The sequence below is a fragment of the Serinus canaria genome, chromosome 4, assembly GCF_022539315.1.
Source record: "Serinus canaria isolate serCan28SL12 chromosome 4, serCan2020, whole genome shotgun sequence".
In the NCBI taxonomy this organism is placed as follows: Eukaryota; Metazoa; Chordata; class Aves; order Passeriformes; family Fringillidae; genus Serinus; species Serinus canaria.
In genome coordinates, this window is record NC_066317.1 from 1,281,983 (window position 1) to 1,303,196 (window position 21,214).

The 21,214-nt window shown below is 48.6% G+C and overlaps 1 protein-coding gene across 5 annotated transcripts in view; it reads right to left on the reverse strand.

Moving 5' to 3' along the window:
* Positions 1-21,214, reverse strand: part of SHROOM3 (shroom family member 3) — a 111,511-nt gene that overhangs the window by 38,335 nt on the left and 51,962 nt on the right. The window contains exon 1 of one of the 5 annotated variants that reach the window (XM_030238936.2): positions 14,894-16,202. The exons of 2 other annotated variants lie outside the window; for them this stretch is intronic. In XM_030238936.2, the coding sequence (XP_030094796.2) occupies positions 14,894-14,907 (14 nt within the window). In that variant the 5' untranslated portion in view covers positions 14,908-16,202. Of the gene's footprint in view, positions 1-1,211; positions 1,281-13,296; positions 13,422-14,893; positions 16,203-21,214 lie in introns of those variants that run through there. 2 more of the 5 variants (XM_018923543.3, XM_030238937.2) reach the window with 2 other exon arrangements.

Sequence of the window (21,214 nt, forward strand, 5' to 3'; positions counted from 1 at the left end):
GGACTTCACCTCTCTCACTCAAAGGAGTTTTAGGGCATTGATTTTTCCCTAAAAAAAAAATCAATGTTGTTTCTGCTGGTGTCGAGGAAAATCTGGACAAGCACCTTGCAGGAGCAGAGTCAGGCCCCCATGGCTGAGCAGACACAGTGAGCTGCTGAGCCTCACTCTGCTGACTGGGCTAAAGGGGCTCATCCTGGGATGAGAAATAAATGTGTTTCAATGGGTGCTGCTGGTGGCACCCGACTAAATTTAAGGCTGGGTTTTTTAGGCAGAACAACATACAGAGATCAGAGTTTAAAAGGCATTACAGCAGGGAGTGAGAAGAGCAGACCTTTGGACCTCGAGGGCAGAAGAAGTACGGGAGAAAGTTGGAGTGAAGGCAAATGAGGTCTGTGGGACACATTCCTCCCAAATTTACAAAGAAAAATGCTGGCTAATAGCGTTCCATTTGAATACAATTCTCTTCCTAGCCATTTTAAGGAGTCTGTGGGTCACTCCAACCAGGTGATAAAACTTCTCAGCTTCTGTCCCAGTATCTCGTTGCAAGGTGCCTGCCAGCAGAACTGCCTGCAGCAGGAACACTACACTGCTTACTAAAACATGTAACACAGTGAGAGCGCACACGAAACCTCCCGCTGCTCTGATGCCCGGCAACTGGTTCCAGAGAAAGAGCAGTAAAGGGACCCGCCAGCCCCGCACTCTAGCCCAGCTACAGCCGGACAGTGGATGATGCAGCCCCGAACGCGTCCGTGCACTCACAGCACACCCACGGCACCTGGAAACCCCTCCAAGTTTCTCATTACTGCGAGTAATGAGTTTCACATGCGGACAGGGGAGAGCGGGCCACGGCGGGGTCTCACCCTACACCACTTCCCTCCCCGACTGCTTCTTCCCAGCATCCAGAGGCGCCGAGAACACCGAACGAGAAAGCAGCAGTTAGAAGGGGAGGGGGCGGGCGCCCTTCCCTGGGAGACTCCGCCGGTGCCGGCCGAGCTGCGGGGCTGCCGCCTTTTGTTAGCCCGCCCTGCCCGGCCTTCGGAGAAGGAGCGCGCCTGCCCCGCAGCCCAGGCAGCCCCCTCACGCCGGGTCTCGTCCATCCCCCCGCCTCCAGCACCGCAGTCCCCGCAGGCCCATGCCCGTTCTCGGCGCACTCCCGCTGCCCGCGCGTCCATCTCCCCGCTCCCGGCCGCCGCAGCGCGGTCCGCACTCACCGTGCCCCGGGGCGCGGACGGCTCCGCACTCACAGTCGAGCCGAGCGAGGGCGCCGGAGCCCGGCGGCGCCTCCGGCCGCCCCCGGCAGGTGCCGCGGCGGGCAGCCCGCCCCCAGCACCGCCCCGCACCGGGGGAGCCCCCCCGGCACGGCGGCTGCAGCCCCGGAGCCCCTCGCAAACTCCCGCAGCCCGGCCACCGCATCTCCATCCCCGCACCACCAGCGCCAGCTCCGCCTGAGCTCCCGGCCGGGCGCAGACCTCAGAGAGCTGCGCTCCCTCCAAAGCCCTGCCGCTCTTCCCCTGTCCCTGCGAAAGTCCACTCGCACCTTCCCATTAATCCGAGGCTGTTGCGGGTGCTTCCGCCTGCCCGCTGATGTCCTGCCGCGGGAGCGAGTGTCACGCACCACAGCAAAGCCACGTTACTGCTGTGGTGGCTTTAACAGCACCTGCTGTCACCTGCTAGGTTCGTTTCATACAGGACATTTAACCAGCAAATGAGCTGTATTAAATTAATTTTAAAACTACACACAGCTGAACTGTTGTGTCTCACAAAGGAAGATGACAGGCAGAGACAAGATAAATAAACCCTTTCCATTTCTTGTCTTGTGAAAAACTCAAGAAAACCCTTCACGCCGCCCAATGATTTGTGTTACACAATGATTTGTGTTACACACAGAAGGAGTTCAAGTTTCAAGTAGGAATTTGTACTTCTAATGCCCTGCTTTTGGCTGGCACAAAACGAGCAGGGTGCTATTACGGAGCCAAGCTGGTTTGTGCCTAGGAATTGGAGTGGCCAGGTGGTGTGGAAGTCTTCCTGGCTGAGGACTGCAGGATTTAATTTTCCCTTTCCCAGTGGTGACAGATTTTGCAGGTGAAATGAAATCAGTTTCTGCTTTCCCACCCTGCCACTTGCCATCCTCCTTCCTGCCCTTTGGATGCCAAACACCTGCCTCTCCCTTTCTGCTCTGTACCCTCCTGGGTTTTCATCTGGGAGCTGTTTCCTCTCAAGAGGTGGCTCCATGTTCACCCCCGTTTTCTGGATTTGCACCTGGATGCAAACACAGCATGTGCCCCTGTAACAAGCCCTGAACTCAAACTCCTCTGCAAGCTGCTGGCAGCACCAGGGAGCGGTGCAGAATGAATGGCTAGTGGGGGAATGTGAGGGAAAGAAACTACCTTTTGAACCCAGAGAGGTAACTGAAGGAGATGCTGGAAAAGTTGCTCTTCATAATATATCATATGGATCTTTTATCCAGGAATATCCAAACATCACCCCAAAATATCCCTGTTTCATATAGAAAAAGACTAATATTTTATAGAGTGAGGGAAAAGGATGTGATCTTATTGTGAGCAGGAAAGAATCCCACTCTCAACATGCTCTTCACAAGAGGCACTGGCATCCCTGAAGCCATTTGTTCACCCGCTGTTAAGCTATCACAGGATGTTACATAGATAATTTTACTTCTGTTTATATGTCACTTAATTCTGACCTAGCTTAAAATGGTTCCTGTTGGTCTCATTTGAAGTAAAATATTGAAGAGGTGCATCTGTATCAGGTGAAATTATGCTCAGCCAGTGCTGCTTTTCATGTTGATGTCTCTCTGCCTACCTGCACACTCATAATCAGCAGCCCAAAATGTTTAATACTTCATCAGCTGCAGAAATGATAGCGATAAACCAGCATGGGAGATGCAGAAAAGCACCAGAGGTGAGGTTACAAAGGCAGCGAGCATCACTTCTGAGTCCTCATGATGAAACCCATCATGAGGTGGCACCTCTCTCAGCAGATTAAGGGCCATTTCCTGGTTTTTCTCACTTGTGCTTCCTAGGGAGGATATTTTGTCTGTATAAAACCTGGGGTGGTGTCACACACCTGTCTTGCCATGGCTTTGAGCTCCCACACCTGGATTTCCACCCAGGACAACAACAGACCCCTCCCTTGCACGTGTCTAGGGGATGTGTCATCAGGATGGGTTAATAATTTCAACAGCTCCAGATCACTGCCTTGTGACACAAAAGGGCAGGTTTGGGAAGCAGGATTAAACAGCCTGGGAATAAGGATGACTCAGGTGGTGCCTGCCTTCCCGTCCCCTTTCACAGCAATAGGCCCTTTCTGATCCAAGCCGAGCACTCCCATCACCCAGTTAAAGAGCCAATGTCTATAGCCACCATCCAGGGTGACCCTGCTGCCAGCAGAGCCCCTCTGTGCTGATGTCACCCATTGGAGGCATGGCTTTTGCTAACACCTCTCCCAAAGGCATGATTTCTCCCTTCCCTAACTGGAAAGCTACACGGAGCACTGTATATTCCCACACTAGCATGAGCAGTGTATGTTACCTGCTCAGGATCATTCCATTAGGACCCAGAAGGAGCCATGATAATTTGCTCCATGAAATGACTCCAAATGGTTTTATTGATATTTAAAACACTTGAAGTGTACTTTGCATCTTGGCCAGCCATTTGGCAAGATAGCGAGTGGCAAACAGGGTCAGAGACGTTACCAGGCAATGGAACAAAGTCCAGCTTTGCGATGAGGTCATAAAAACCCATGAACGCTTGTCCTTCTGTGATAAAAACAACAACAAAAACATTACCACCGTAGCATAAACCTGAGGCTCCCCATAACATTGGACTATTAACTGAAGCATGTTAGCACTTAGGATAGCACAGGGACTCGCCCTGAGGCAGATGACAGGCAGCTAATCCAAGTGGGAACTCATTGGGAGGGATCACAACAAGCACATACTGCTGACAAAACGAAACCTCCGCACAGTCCCTGCTGCCCTGGAGCAGCGAGCACGGCCTCCCTTGCAGACTGATGGGGCGTGGGTCCAAACACCCACACGGAGGAGCTGAGCTGCTGCAGGCAGCTCTGCCTGATGGCAGCCACGTCTCAGAGGTGCTCAGTGTCCAAAGCTCACCTCCTGCCAGTGTCCTGCCTGGAATGCCTCACTGGCCCTACACAGCTAAACCCATCCCAGTCACACCTTGGCCTTTGTGCAATTCCCTCCTGATCCTGCTTCAACAGAAAAGTGTTCCCTGTTCAGGTGGAGTAGCCCCAGATGGCATGTTCTGGATGGGACAGCACAGCTCAGCTCCCACTGAATCACCTCCAGAACTTTTTCCACCTGGGCCAGCCTACATGCCCTTCAGTGCTTATTCTGGAAAGAAAAGCCCTTCCATACCAAAAAATGAAAGAATGTCTGTAACTAAGCAGGATTTGTCCACCGGGTGACTCTTGTGACACCAGTATCAAATATCATATCCTGTAAGGGGTAAGAACCAGGGGGAGGACTCAGAGGGCTGATTTTTTTACTTTTTTCTTTTTTTTTTTTTCTTCAGGATTTTGTTTCCTTACTTGGTGTTTGCTTCCGATGGCAGTTTAATCCTATCTAAGCACAAGAGCAGAGGTCATATAATCTCCCTCAAGAATCATGGGTCTTTGTAAGTTTTCCTCTGTCCTGCTGGTGTTCTCACTCCCTGGAAAATGGCTGTCCATGGACTGAGAGAACACCTGAAGAAATCAGAGCCGGACCCTGCAGAGCCCAGATGGATTCCTCACCTGTCTCCCGCAGTTGCAGCAAGTTGCATTGGAAGCAGAGTGAATTATAGCAGAGACAAATATGAGTTGGTGTCAAGAAGGTCCAGTGAAGCCCTTGCCCATCTCCCTGCCCTTTCCCACCTGGATCAAAAGCATGCAGGTAGTTTCACTTCAGCTCCCACGTCTCAGCCAACAGGCAGCATACACACTGCTGCCATCAGCTCCAGAGCCAGCCAGCTGGGCTGCAGCAGGGACAGAGAGCCTACAAACTCTGTGTACACACCACCGTGATGGCACTGCCTTTGTTTGCCTTTGGGAGTAGGTGAAGATGCCCTAGGATCATGCACATCCACATCCCATCCCTTCCCAGAGATGACAGGAATAGCTCTGCTGTGGGGAACCAGAGGACTCAGGCATTCATCCAGGAGTCCTTCCTCTTTTGCTTTTTTTTAGTCACCACAAAACCCCTCCAGTGTTTCTGCTCTCCAGCTGCCCAGCTCCAGCTGGATGCCTGGTACTGCCATGCCCAGTGAACAGTGTGCTCCTGGGTGCATGGGACAACCAAGGAAGGTTCCCTCTTTCTTCCAGGTAAAATAAAGCTATGAGGGGGAGGAGCACTGCATGCCCACAGTGCTGGCTCTAGAAGAGTGGCCCTGGATCCCCGTGCTCCCCCTCATCCCACACTTCCCTGTTTTTCCAGCCTCTTGTTTCAGGCAACACGAGCTGCTGGACACAGAGCTGGAATATGGCTGGGTCACAGAGATGGAGAAAAGCTCTTATTTGAAGGATGAAAAGATGACGTGAAACAGCCTTAAAGGAGCCTGTCCTGTGGCTGTTCCTCGTGGCCCTGGCTCGCTGGGCACTGCAGATGCCAGGCTGCAGCAAGCAGGGCCCTTCCTGCATTTGCTCAGGCAGCTGGTGTGAAATGAGAGACCCTTGTCACGTCTGCTGGGGGAGGAAGGGAAGGCGTGGGATGCACAGAGGAAATTGGGTTTTGACATAAACCATGGGCTGCATTGGAGGAGGATGATTTCCTTTGAGGAGTGTTTGCAGCGCTGACCTACCCACAGACCATGAAGAGTGAGAGCACAGAGGGGCTGGAGCCAGGGCCATCAATCAGGGGGGAACAGAACTCCCAGGGAGGCTCTGGTTTTCCAAAACGTGCTCAGTCGCCTCTTGGGTTGGAAAACTTGAACCATGAGTTGTTCAGAGCCAGGACTCTTTGAATCCAAGCCTTTAAAGCTGGGAGAAGTTTAGAGAAACTCCCTGTCTTGGCTCATCTCCAAGTCAAATTAACTCCTGGAAGGTGAGGAGGTGTTCAGATAATATCAAATCACTCTCTAATGGGTAAAGGTCATTTTTTCCAGTGAACAAAAAGGATTTTTATTGGATCTCTCTTACACTGCATATCTCAGACTGAACTTAAGATAGCTGTGAAAAAAATTAAGAAATGGGGAAGTCCAAATCCTGCAGCAATGAATAAAACTCATTATTGAATTTCCTCATGAAGACTTCACCCAAATAAACCCAATGAAAAATCAGTTTAAGATGGAACTGAGTCTGGATGCAAGAAATCCCATATTCACACGTGCCAACTCAGGGAAGTTAATTCCTGATGTTTTTATTCAACTATCCTGTCTTCTGCACTGAAACTTTCTAGACTATGCCCCAAAGTTTTCTCTCAGTTCTTGGCACCACAGTCACTGTGAGCACCTCTCTGTGTGTGGAGATATCCCTAACAGAGAAACACATGATAGAATAAAGAGGAAATAGTAGAAGGCTTCTTAAACATTCCAAGGAGAAGAAAAGTACAGAAAATAGATCTGAATCCACTTTTCCTCCAACATTCCAGAGAGGTGAAAGGAAGGCAGAGAGAACAGCAGTTTTCTCTGGCAGTGAAAAACACCCTCTTTTCCTTCTGAGCTACTGACAAAAAGATTTAGGGAAGAGGAAAAAAGGGACATTTGTACAGTGAAGAAGAAAGGGAGAAGGCTTTGAAGACCTAATTAACAGACTGTCCCAAGTCACTTCAGTTCAGCTGCATCACAAAAGTCTAACAGAGATCCATGGGACCACAACAACCTGCCCAAGAGAATAAGACACTAAACAAAACCAGTCACTCCAAAAACCCACCCCCCCCCCAAATCCAGGGGACTGGGAAGGGGAGGAGGCTGCAGCTGAGGGCCTGTTTTCCTGCTCACTAATAAATTTAGTGTACAAAACCCTTTGTGAGTCCTTTTTAAGGTTGTTTGTTGATTAAAGCGGCAAACAACAAACTTAGCCTTAATTTATGCTTCTTTAAACATTTCAAGCTTGGGGGGTGCTTTTTATAGGAGCTAATGAGGCAGAATAAGTTCTTTAAAAGGAAGATATTTTCTCACCAAATTAAAACCTGTATTGAAAATAAAATAATGAGATGAAGGTGGCTTTTCTTTCAGAAGTAAATAAATCTTGGAGTAGGAAACTTCTCACGCACTTGGAACTGTCCTTATCGGAGAGATCTGAGAACAGCAGGTTCACAATATGTTCTCACTCTCCTTTTTTTAAATTTATTTTGCCTTCTTCCTTTCATGTAAACAGTAATAAAGCATTACTTACTCTAAATGTGCAAACAGTTCCAGTGTGTGAGAGCAAGGAAACGCTGGGAGCTGTTCTTTGCCACAGCAGAGCCACAAAAGCCTCAGGCAGGGACTTGACCCCACCATAACCCAGGCAGGGCAGAGAAATGGGCCACATCGTGCCACCTCAGACACCTGGGCAGGTCTCAGAGTAGCTCCAAGCATGATCCCAGGTCAGGCTGCATTCTCCAAATTAAAGCTTGCCTCAAATCTGCTGCATTTTGGCAATCTGGTATAGCAGCACAAGGAAAATCAAGTACCAGAGTGGGCAGTGCTGGAAGCTACTGTGACACCAGTAATCGGCACCGGATGTCATTAACTGGGGACAAACAGGCACAACAAGGTCCCGGTGTGACAGGAGAGCATCAGGCCTGGTTCCTCTCGGAAATGGGGAAGAAAGGCTCCCTTTCATGGCAGCTCCAAGCACTCTGGAGGAGATAACCCTGTTTGTCTTCGCCGGAAAGGCCAACCGAGCGCCGGCCTCGCAGGCACAAACTGGTCCGTGCAACCTCCGGACGAGCAACTGCACTTGAGGCCACTCTGGGTTTTACTGAAATGAAAGTTTTTCCAGTTTTTTCTCTGGAAAGAAAAAAACTCATCTTTTTGGCTTATTCCTTACCAAAAGGAATTGGGATGCTTGTGGTGTTTTGCTGTATTATCCCTAGTGTATGGGTAAGAACAGGGCTAAGCCTGCTCTGGAGTGCAAATACAGTGTTTTCCCTTCCATCTTTGGAAATCTGCAGACAAGGCAGCCATGAGCAGTCTGTAACTCCCCCCAGGATGCTGGGAGCTTTGCAGGAAGGCAGTGCTTACCCTCCTGGTGCCAGCAGGCTGACCAGGGCTTGCTGAGTCCAGCGCACCTGTGGGAAGCCGCGGCAAAGCCGGTGCCTTATGTGACGGAGCAACAGCTCACCTCAAATTTCAAAGCAGCTGTAAGACCCAGCCCCAGGACAGGAGGGTATGAATGGGGCTGTTTTTATATCTGCCATGCCAATGTCTGTTAGCACAGCAATGCTATCCGCTGTTATCCGCAAACAGCGGGATTTTATCCGCCGGCCTCCCTCTCTGATCATGGAAAATGTATACACAGGATAGCCAAAGGAACCTGAGCCGGCAGCCAGCCACTCCCTGTGAAACCACATACTGCAGCAATGAGAAAAGGAGCTCAACAGGCACCAAAAAGTCAACACCCAGGGGAATTCCAGCGTTTGGTAACGGCCTGGGAAGATCGGGCCCTGCAAACCCCAGTGCTGACTGGAGCTAACCTGCAAAGCAGCTGTCAGAGAGAGATCAGCCAGAAAATGACTAAGAGATAAAAAAAGAGAAATTATGTACTCCTCTCTCAGTCCATCAAAGCACAGCAACAGTGCCCTGGAATTAGCTGCAGACATGCAGCCATGGAGAGGCACGGAAGCGCTTCTGATGGAGGAGGGAAAGCAAGGAAGGCATCAAGAAATCTCCACATAGGAGTCCCCAGAGGCAGGCAGGGAGAAGAAAGGGTCTCCAAAGGGACACTTATGGCTGGACTGAGGTATCAGTGTCTGAAATGCCAAGAAGAAACATTTTCAAGCTGTGAGCCAACCAATGGGATATGAAGATAAAGCTGAGAGATTCTAAGGGCTAAAATCACATAAACTGGATGAAAGCATCTATAGCATGTTTGAGCCTGGAGGGATAGGAGGCAGAATTTCCTCATGAACTTCCCCTCTGCTCTGTTGTGTACATATCCACACAGGGCAGTCTGAAAGTCCCCAGTACACTGAGCATCAGCTGGGAATGTTTCCTGGGCTCTCCCATTGGAAATGAAACTCTATATTAAGGGGAAAATCCCTCTCAGGTGCTGTGGACATGATGCCTGCTCCAAAGCTGCTGAATAGAATGGAAAACCTTTTGCTGAGCACCTGCAGCTCCCCTCAGTTATGATTGCTCTGCACAACACTTAGAATTTCACTTCTAATTAAGAGCCATGAACCAGACTCCAGATCAGACGGTGTCAATCAGCATAATTCCCTTTTTCCTTTGTCTCTGGTGGTTCTTGGAAGGGAAAATCCCCGTGCTGCCTGTGCAAGTCCCAGGTGTCCCAGTCACAGGGAGGAGCTGCACCTGGCTGCAGACACAACCCCCAAGAGCTGCTGGGCTGTGGAGCAGCCAAATTGGGCCAATGGGCTTGGAGTTTAATCCTCCTCCTCACAAGGATTCCCTGCCAGGTCAAGGTGTTGGACCTTGGAGTGGGACTGTAACCACAGCTGGTCAAAAATTTACTGCAGACACTGGTTCTGTTCAATGAAATAGCTGCAGGAAACACCCACTGATTCACTCACATGGCTAAAAAGAAATTGAACTGTTTTCAGGTTTTTTGGAATGGAATGAGAATCCTCCAGAACAGCCTCTCACATGAATGATTTATTTTGTTTTGTTTCTTTTTTCATCACTGAATCCTCTATTTCAGACTTTCGGTCTTTCATTCACTTGGTTTTTTTACAACCCTTTGGCTGTCAGTTCCTCCCCCACAACCTCTACAGATTTTCTTCTTTTACTAAGCCCTCTTGTCTTCAAGAAAGGATGCAGTTTTAAAATAGAACAATCTTTTAATGCAGCAATTTACATTTTAGATATTGTCATGAGTGAATAAGCTGATGCAGATTCGCTCTAACTTTTCTCTATCTGGTTGGTTCTGCAGTGCTAACAATTATTCAGAGAATTCAGCATTTGATAAACTCTCAGACACACTCTGGGTCCAGCCCTCCACCTTGAGTAAATACATGGTGTGTGTAAAGGACACTGGATTAACCTAATAAACCAATGGATGTCACTGTTGCTCTGCACAAACCAAAACGGGAAAGCAAAGAAAGATAATTAAACCAAAATAAAGTTACAGGAGAGAGTTCTCTGACCTGGTGTGTGCTGGTTACATTGGGCAATTCCTTCAGGGGCTTCCTAAGTGCATGTCCAAGGTATCCCACTGGAACTACAGAGATAAGGTCAGGCTAACAGCTGGCTATAAAAGAGGAGGCTTCAGGAAGGTTCCTAAGCTGTTTAACCCCTTCAATTGCACCCTCCCCGGAAAGCTCAGCAGCGAGAGGCTTTAGTTGATGAGTTTCCTGGGAAGGACCCACCCTTGTGCAGCAGGATGCTTCGGGCTGGGACAAAGTAGGTCACCAAGAGGCTCTTCAGCCATGGTCAGAGCTGCAGCTGCTGCATTTCTAGGTCAGTGCTCACTCCTGCTTTAATGGGCTGATAAGGGTTTAAGGAACAAGTGGAGGTTTTGGTTGCATTCCTGTGTGCCAGGCAGCAGCTCAACATCTCATGAGAGCTGCTGTCACTTGAGAATCGCTGTTGCAGTGAGGGGTGGTTTACACTGAATTACTGACAGAGCTCAGGGAAAACAGGAGAGAAAGACAGGTCACCAGAGCACAGAATTTATGGCCCAAAAGTAGAGGCAGAAGTTTTGAATGCTGTGAGGGAAAATGAAGAAAAACGCTTCAGAAGTATGAGGAGTGTGAAGTTTCTGATTCTGCTCTAGTACTGTCAAACTGTCCTCAGTCAGAACTGTCCCTCATGTGCATGGACTCTGCCTCTGTGACAAGAACTCAAGCAACTGGAATTTGTTTCCTCAAAGGAAGAATATTACTTGATCAGTTGGGGAAGAAAATGCCTGAGGCTGGTCCAAATTTAATATATTTGGATCTAAAATACACTTGGGATAAGTGCAGTATTCCAAAGTGTTGGTAAGAAGAATAATTCCATTTCCTGCACATGCTGTTTAGCAAGCAGGAACTATGCAAACCAATAAAGCCAAACCAAGAACCTCAAATGCCAGTTGTTTAGCAGTGGAACAGAGCCACTGGACCACACTGCTCCCACCAAGTGAGGAACTCGGTCTGAGACATTGTCAAGGGGCTGATGAGAGAAATTCATTTGCTATCCTGTGAGATCTCTCAGGAAGATCTCTGAGCCCTATCTCAGAACAGGTTGAGCTTGTTGAAGTCTCTCCCAAGACCCAGCAGCCCGTGAGCTCCTAATTGCCACAGGCAGGAAGGAGCCTGTGGTGAAGCTGTCAGGCACAGCTGTAGTTACTGTTTGTACCTGCTCTGAGGACACGGGGCTGTTCCACACAGCCATGGCTCTGTCTGCTCTGCCCTGTCATTAGTCCTCAAAGGGACACCTCACCAACGCCTTCCTGCAGTGACAGCTGCACCTACCACATGTGTAAAGGCACACTTACACTAACCTCTGCTTTTTGAACTTTCAAAACCTGCTGAGTAAAAGTTTAGGTGCCTCAACTCCCTTGTACAGTTGGATAAAGTGTTGCTTCCCCTTTAGGAATAAAGTCATTATCTGCAAGTCAACTGGTCTAAAAAACCTTTCTGCCTGCTTACATGCAGCAGTTCCATCCATGTTTTACAGAAGTTTTGGAACTGGCCATTTCCCACCTGGTATCCTCAGCTGTGGCAGAGAGAAAAGCCCAGGGAGCCACTCCACATCCTAACTCTGATGCTGTGATACCATGATGTTGCTCAGCCCGTGCTGACGTCAATTAAACCCTTGTTAACTTCCATCACTAAAACAAATTCTGGTTTATTTACATTGGAAGAGGCCAAGTCGAGGAATTTGCACTTAATGCTTATCGAGTAAACAGCAGAAGAAAAACACTTGACTCTCCAAGTGGTACAGAATGACATAACCCAGAGCTGGGTAAAACAGGTAAAAACTAACATCTTAGACATCTCAATGAAAATGCCTCGATATAAGTGTATGTCTAAACTAAAGCTCAAGATAATTTCCTTGGGATTGTCATGAATAGGAAGTGCTTTTGAAAAGCCAAGTCAGCTATATCTTAATTTCCAGATATTTGGTCTGCGAGGAAAGTAATCTCTTAAACAGTGATGCTTTCAGGAATTGCACAGTAATTCAAGACTACGTGACAACAGAGCTCTGAAAGAGGCATCATTTAATGGCTGAAAACAAGCCCATGCCCTCAATCTGCTCCAAAGGAGAGCGGCCACCCCGCCTAAACCAATTTGCACTAAGTATGGTGCCACTGGCAGGCACAGTGCCCTGGCAGAAAAGGAAGGTGTCCTGTAATTTCAAAAGGTCAAGATTAAATTATAAGATACTCTGTTGCTATAAAACAAGGCTGCTGCACACTGGTATCATTAGGCCCTACCTACTGGTACGTGAAAATCCTCAGTGCCACCACGATTAATTATGCACCTATGCAAAGGCAAAGAAGTTGTTTTCTAGAATTGGATCAAAAGGATTGAAAACTCAGAGTTAGGTCTGGAAAACAGATCTCTCTGCAATCTTTTATACATCAACTAACTTCTGAATCTCACCCCCACACCTGGACAAACACACCAGCAGAAAAGGAGCAAATACCATGTACTTGATAGAAATGACCAAGCACACAAAGGCAGGACTTGTCTGAGCAACACAGTGCCACCTGTGATTAATCTCCCAGGTGATATGATGCTGTTCTGACCAGCTTGTCATCATCTAAACATCAGAAAGACACATTCTCACAATATGGAGCGTGACACAAAGCAGGCAGCAGAGCAGCCCGCTGAGAGCAGCGTGCCCTGGCTGAGGCAGGCTGGCACTGCCTGACAGCTGAATGCCACCTCCTGTGCCCAGCTGGTTGTGTCAGCACTACAGATCCAGCTGTGCTCACCATTCACGTCTAAAAGAACAAGCAAACGGCACCAGAGAGAACGAGAGACGACGGCAAAGTGCAGCGCCCCAGCTCACCGAGCGTCCCATCCCTCACCAAAGCAGGCGGACAAAACACGCAGCAGCGCCTTGCTCTGCACGGCCAGCGAAGGGAGCTGAAGTTTTCCCGACAGGTGAGGAAGCAGAAGGCTCCGGTGCCCGGGTGGGGCGCGCAGTGCCACCCCGATGTCCCCATCCCGCGGAGCCGGGTACCCACCGGTGGGATGCGCTCCAGAGGGCCAGGACCTTCCTGAGGGCGTGCAGGTGGGCCTGCATGGGCAGCGCTGCTGGCAGCCCGCGGGCAGCCGCCAGCTGCGGCCGGTGCTGGGCACGCTGAGGCGGCACGGGGAGCCAGGCCAGGGGCACGGAGCGAGCCGCCAGCCCCGCTCACCCTTTTAACAGGCAGGCTGCAGTAATGACAGAGCGGCGCTCGCCAGCAGCCAGCCAGCCAGCCAGCCAGCAGTGGCTCTGGAGTAATTGCCCTCGCTGCAGGCACCGAGCTGGCGAGACAAGAGCACAGCAGAGCCAGGTGACTAAAGCAGGGCTGCAACAGCAGGAGGGATGCAGGAGGGGGACGGTGCCTTCTTGTTACCCCCCAGAAAAGCACTGCCATCGTTCTGAAGCTAAGGCAGGACCCTGTGTTTTAGTGATCCTGAGCTGTCCAAGCTCAAACACACCAGCTTGCACAAAGGATTGATGGCTTAGCCCAGCCTCATCCGACACTTTTTCCGGAGCCTGAAATGATCTTAGAACTGAACAAGCTCCCATTCCAGTGTCACAGTGGAGTCACAGGTCCTTGGGAAATGATAAAAAAAGGAAGGCAAAGCAATGGCAGTTATTGTCCCTTCATTCTTGGTTTTGATCAGCTGCCTGTGTGATCCCCAACACCCATGAAGAGAGCTCAAAACAGATTTTACTGCCAGTTTCACAACCACACCTAGGGATGCTCTCAGCCCAGCCCTTACATCAGGAGCGTGGTTGGGTAACAGCCTGATCTCCCCTGGCTCAGACACTGCCTTTCCTCCTCCAGCAATGAGAACCAGTTCTGGGAAAGCCCTGTGCTTACTGGTATGGAGTGATACTGCAGGACTGACTGGGGAAAAGCTGCTGTCACACGTATACCTCTCCTCCTCCTCTGCTGCTGCTTCTCCTCTGCCCCAGGGAGAAAGGGATGAAAAAGGAGCAGTAGGATGAAATTAGTAAGGAAACGCCAGAAGAGATGAGAGAAACCACAAAGAAACACGGAGAAAGGCAGCCAAGGGAATCCTTAGAGAAAAGGTCACCTAACAGAATCCCACAGGATAACCTTTCTGTGCATATTTGGTGCCATGCTATCAAATTAACCACTAAATGTCTCATAGAGAGTACATTAAAACATTGATTAAAAAGGATTTCATACCTTGTTATATTCTGAAGGATAATGCCTAAGTTAGGCATATTTGTGCCCATCCACATTAAGTTAAATAAGGGCATTTCTGATCCTGGAGGAAGCAGGAATTACTTGACCTGTCATATGGACAGTGAAGCTGAAGCACTGCTGAATTTATAGATAAAGATCTTTAAAAATCAGGTGCCTAAATTCACGGTTTGAGTTTCCAAAGCACAGAGCTGTTTGCAGCCCCCAGTGACTTCAAAGAGTCAGTCTTGGCCATTCACACAATTTTGGAAAAGCAGGAAAAAGATAAGGATCGCTTTTGATGAGAAGCTTGTGAGTCAGGGCTGGGATGGGAAACAGGGTTAAGAAAAATGAAGGCACATCACAGGCTCAGCTCCACTGCCCTGGTACAGTGTGTGTCTGCTAAATGTATGGTTACCTTCCCATCCCCATGCATGGAGGCAGTGTTTCCGCACTGCATCAGTAACAGGAGACCAGGGCACCTCCAGCTTCGTTAACCATGTGCTGAAATCCAGCATGCTTTCTTTACAGGGCACACACACAGCAGGGCAGTGCTCCCTCTTTGATCTTCAGCCTGCTCCCTCTGGGATCACTCTGGGTGTTGAACTCCTCCGCATGTCCCAGGGAACGTGTCACCATAAAACAGGAGGACCAGAAACAAGGAAAGTACAATTAATCCCACTCCCAAACCAATATACTCACTCCACATCTCTAATTACAGACAGCCAGGACAGATCTATAAGCCTTGTGCGGGAGACAGGAATGTTTTTAATTACACCAGGTCCCTAGACTGCCAGGTAGCCAGCTGCTCTCTCAAATTAGCCTGGTATGGTTTCTCCCTCCTCCCCGGATACATCTCCAGAGCTGCTAATGCTGAAAGCAGCTACAGCCTGGACGAAAGATCCCTGTGGATGCCATCCAGGACCTTGTTAATACTTCCCAAGATGCTTTGCTGGATAGGGTCTCAATGTTGCTAAAGAGAAATTAACATCCTCATAATACAACATTTCACTCGGTCAACCTACATGCAAAGTAGTTTACCCAGATGAAAAACTGTATTTTCCCTTCCCTACATGTTGTGAAAGGGCACAAAGGTTCCCATCTAACATTCTACCTCCTTCCACCAGCAGCACAGTGAAATTCCCATTCTTTGAAGGTAGTATGATTTCTGGAAAGAGGGCATGAAAGCACCTCAGCATTCATCACTTCCAAGACACAACACAAGGAAGCACTTGTACTTAGGTTAGCCTGAAGTGCATGCCCAGGGGCCTTGCTTAAAGCAGGCCTGGGATTCCTTATGCAAGTGTTCATCCATAACTGGTGTTGAATTAAAGCCCTGTCTGTTAATTTGGCACAGTATTAGCTATGACCTTCCTGTTTCCTCATGGCACAGATGCTGCAGAATGACCTTCAACCACGCTGGCAGGAGCTGCCAATGTGCTGGGAAGGTTCAGGAAAGGCCAAGTCAGTGTGTATGATGGCTGTCTGACAGCTAGATGATCCTGTTCCTAATCTTTCATGCTCCTAAGAGGAAATGAAATTTCAAGCTAAAAAGTAAATTCTTTGTTTTGAGCAGAAAATGATTATTATTTTCAGGAGGAAAGCCAGTGCCACCCAACCTCTGCCATAGATCCAGGAATTGACACCACAGCGTCCTGTGCAGGTTGCTCAGTTACCAGGTTTGGCCAGGCAACACCCCTCAGGATGGAAATGGTGTTGGGCTTTTTTATTAAAGCTTGGACCTGTTACTGATTATTTCCAAAGTTCAAACCTGAAGCTTTTTAATTGCTGCAAGAAGTGATGTTGGTTTTGTGAGCTGGGCTGGGAGCAGAGATGCAGCATGTCATCACCACCAGAAATGCAGTAAAAACTAAATCAATTGACTGAGAGTATTTGGAGTGGCATAGGTCTCTCTTTGCAAGGGCCAGACTCTAAGGTTTCATTATACCCTGCATATAGTGTATCAAGGGGAACACAACCATTTCTCATGTACTCGAGAGTAAATGAGAACAGAATCAGACTCCACAGTAATTGAGAACTGGTAGTGAACTTGCTCTGTAAGTCTCTCTAAGCCCCAAGCCACCCATCATGCAGACGGTATTAATTTTAAGGGGATAAATAATGCAGAGCAAAGGAAAAAAAAAATCCCACAGTCAACCCACAACATTCCAGAGCTATTTACTGTGTGGGGCTTTTTGTCATTTGATAGTTTTTTTAACAGTTTTAAACACTGTCCCCTTGATTCATGAGTTTGGTCTCCAGTGAATACCAGGAGGTTTTTACAAGCCCAGCAAACACTCTGCTATTATATTATTTTAACCCCAGCTGTAGCAGTGGTGATCTGTGACAGTTTGATAGCTGCTGTATATACAGAGCCAGGGCCTGGTTTTTTTTTCCTTTCTCCCTTTTGGTGAGAGCTGGGGCCAAGCCATGGCAGACAATCTTGTAACGCGCCGATTTGTTCTGCTGGCATCTCTCACCCTCAGCTTGTCACATGGACTTTTCAGCATGCACTAAAAAACTAATCCAAACAATCCTGCGGCGTGAAAGGTACGGGCAGCGACTTCCTGACACTTGTCAGGAATTGCCATTGCTGGGAATTCTCATGCCCCACCACCCACCCTGACTAACCTTCATACAAAACAGGGCTCACTGCCTTCAGAAATGATTCGGGTCAGAGCAAATGTTGCTCGTGTTTTATCACCCAGGAAACTCAGAAACTTTCCAAGAATGGAGTTCTGGGAGCGGGGCAGGCCGGGGAGCTCTGATGGACTGTCTCCCCTAGACAAGGAGGCCTCAGTGTCAAAGCAGCACGTCCAAGGGCAGGCAGAGCGGGGAGGAAGGCGCCCTGAGAACCTGCAGGACACTGCTTACAAACAGGTGGCTGAATGCTAAAGAAAGACACACAGAGAGAACAAGCAGCAAGACACAGGCATGAATGGAATATATTTTACAGCCTGGCATGAGGAATTCAAGGAATTAAGAGGGTTCCTTTTTGTTTCCCAGCTTAGCAGAAATATTCAGGCTTTAATTATCATTTGTCTTGCTGATGGAACATAAATCCCCAAGAATCCCCTTCTGAGGCACTCTGCAGTCTTTGACTTACCTGACACCCAGAAAGAATTTGATTTTGTGCCTGACATGGCTGTCAGCAAAGAAGAGAAACCGGTGTTAAGAGGTTTTAGCCTCCTTTGTTGATCTTGGCTTACGCAGTTTGAGGACTTCGGGCAGATTGGCATTAAACAAAAAGTCCAATGTGCTTTTGCCCTGAATTCCAGGGTGCTACTCTGTGACAGGACTGCTGGCAGTGACCCCTCTCCCTTCCTCCGGCACATGGCCTCTGGCCCCTATATCCAAGGGCTTGATCCTGCAAGGCTGTGCCCGCTGTCCCCACACCAGCACCAGAGTAATCCAGAGCATTTCAGTGCAACTGCTCACACTCTTAAAGCTGATCATGACCTGAAAAGCTTTGCTGGATCAAACCAGAATATTTGGCACAGGGTAATTCAGGAACCACTTCTTTTGGTGAATCTTATTCTACGAGCCCTTTTGCTTGAGCAGCCCAGCAAACACCCCATGTAAGAGATAAAGGCAGTGAAACCACGAGGGCAGCAACTGCCAGACTTTGGGACCAGTCAGAGCTACACTGAAGCCTAAATCATGAATTTTTGGCTTGCCCTTGGCTACATCAGTACTTGTGACTAAAGGAAACCTCCTGACCTCCAGGCCTGGAGCAGCTCTCTGAACTGCTGGGGACTCACTGCAGGATGCTGCAAGGTGAGCATTGACAAAACTTCTAAACTCTGTAGCTCAGGTTTCAAGGAAAATCTCCCTTTAATTCACCTTTGTTTCTGTTAGAGCACAAAAGGGTTTAAAGACAATGTCAGGTGAAAGATCTGCAGGGAGTTAAAGCCCTGCTGACAGCCTGACTCTAATCCCCAGTGGTGCAGGATGTTTTTGGGTCTTGGCTCTGGAACTCTGGCTATTCCAGCCACATCCCAGGAGCTGTATTACACCCATTAGCTCAGGCTGTTCCCTCCACTGGGGTCACAGGAATGTGACTGAGAATAAATCTATCAGCTAGAGAGAAACCTTCTCTTTACATCTCTAAGGCCTGGTGGAGTTTAAGAATAGGATTTAAAGCAGCTCACTCTGTTGATCCTGTGCCCTCTGGCACTCCACATTGAGTGCAGGAGACAGGTTTTATAGCATAAACAAAGCAGGTTGCTAAACAATTGAGCTGACAAACTGGTTGGAAAGGTTGTGCTTCCAATCTGGCAGAGGCAAGCTGGTCCCTTGACCTCGGGAACAAATACTGCCCTTTTTTTAGGGAAAAGATGTCCCCACCACCCTCCTGTCCTGTGCTTGTGTCAGGTGTTAAAGGCAGGTGATCAGTTTGAGATCAGACCCTGAGCAGGAATCCTCCTTGGCCTAACCTTAAAACTTACAGGCTAGCAGTTAAGTCACGGCATTTTGTTGTTTTGTTGGGTTTTTTTTAATGCTGGGGTGTAACATGGGGACAGCTCCCAAGGATCCTCTTTCCACTCTCTACCCCATTCCCCTCTCTTACTCTAGAAGAAGGAACTAGCAAAATGTTGGTTATATGCCTAAGGAGCAGAGCCAGAGGCAGAGCTCAGGAACTGGGAAGAGCAGCACAGCTCCTCATCATCACAGTGAAATCTTCCCAAAGGCAACCAGTGTACTCCTTTCCTGGAAAACCGTTGCAAACTTGGCTCATTCCTGCCTTATGGAAGCATCACCACGTACCACCTCCTTCAGCATGAACTGTGACTGCCAGCAAGCAAGCAATCCCAGCAGCAGCTATTACACTGCACTCTTCATTTCCCTGGAGGGAAGCTGGAATGGCAGTGACACTGAAAAATAAAAAAAATAATTTGCTTCTCAACATGCAAATTTGATCTGTAGTGAATCCAGCTTGGAATGCTAGCCCCCAAGAGCAAAGGTTGGTATGGAACCTGAAATGTGACAACGTGCACTCCAAGCTGGCAGATTTAAACCAGAGTCATTTTCATTAAAAAGATAAGATCCTTCAGAATTCTTAGGCAGCTTATTGTAACTAGGAACCCTTGTTCATTCTTTAAAAAAGCCATTTGTTACAAACTCTCATTCACACCCCCCTCCCTCCCAGAGGGGTGAGTCAGATGAAAGATGTCTGTCTGTTAAGCTCTGTGACAGAAAATATGTTAATGACTTTGAAATTAAAGCAAGACCCTCTTACATACACCTTAACTATGAAAAAACAACACTCAGATCTCAGGCCTTTTCTTTAGGCAAAGGTGAAGCACAGCTCTGGTGCCACCCTGGAGGTGAGGGGCAGAGCTGGGAGTGCAATGGGATCTCCCATGTCTGGACTACTGCAGAGGAAGGCTGCAAGGCTCAGTGACACCACCTCTGACCAGCACAGAACTGGAGCCAGACGTGTTTGTCACCCACCAGCACGCTTTGCAAAATGTCAGTTTTCAGAAGTGGTGTCCCACGAAATGTCACTGATAAAATAAATGTTCAGAGGCAATACACCTGTCAGCAGTAAGCAGCGACTTGCTGAATCATTGCACCCGTGATGCCTCCGGGCTGGTGCCGACTGCCTGACTGCCTGACTGACTGACTGCCTGATGCCATACCTGGAGATTCCTGCTGCCTGAGGGCCTGCCTTGGATTTTGCTCTCTGCCTTTATGGCAGCAAGCACTGCTGGTTTGCAACCCACCTGTCTGAATGAGATACAACCACATAGGTAACAATGAGCAGTAATTCTAAGCCAGAGTCCTGATTCCTGCATCCAGCACACCTCTCTGCAGGACATTGCTCGCTTACTTGTAAAATGTTTGGTCTTAATCCCCTCACTCCAGCACTGCAGGACTAGACCTGATCCAAAGCACCCTCTGGACAGGAACCAGCTCATGAAGTTGACCAAGCCATTTGCAAAAACAGATTTAGGACATTGCAAAGGAGTTGCTCCAGCCTGCCACCTGCTAAAACTGAAACTGGGGACTGGTCATTAGCGCCAAGTACAGCGGACACTGCTGGACTAGTGTCCATTATCTGACCGCCCATCCCTCAGAGGCTCTGACAAAACTGGGACAAGGAACAAAGCACCTTTCACCCCAGAGCATGTTGTGGGTCACAAGGTCATAAGACACAGCTCAAATGAATACTTTGTTTGCTGCAAAAATGTTCAGGGCCCTGGAAAACAGTGCTCTGCTCATGGCCCAGATCAGTGCTGGGAAGAATAAACTGGAGTGTGGGCAGCACTCGGCAGGCAGCTCAGGCCTGCAAGCTTTACTCACATGAGCAGTCCTTACTGTCTGCTTAGTCCCACTGCAGCCATGAGGGAGGGGGTGTCCATGCAGTCCTGCAGAAGGAGGAGAAGAGCCCTTAGCCATGGAAACTCTGCTGAGACATGCATGGGGTATTTTATCAGCCACTTCTCCTGTTGGGACTTTGCCGCATTTCCCAGTCCATCCCTTTGTTTCTCCTTTCTTTTCCTCTAGTGTTTGATCTTGTCAGTGAGGCAAAAGCCCTTGGGAAGGTTTCCTGATGTCCCACACACACGTCACAGGCAAGATGTGCTGTGTAGCAATGTCATCATAGAATCATTGAGGCTGGAAATTACTTCAAGATCAACAAGTCCAATCTTTGCCAGATCACCCCCTTGTCAACTTATCCATAGCACTGGGTGTCACATCCAGCTGTTTCCTTAACACTTAAGGGACGGTGACT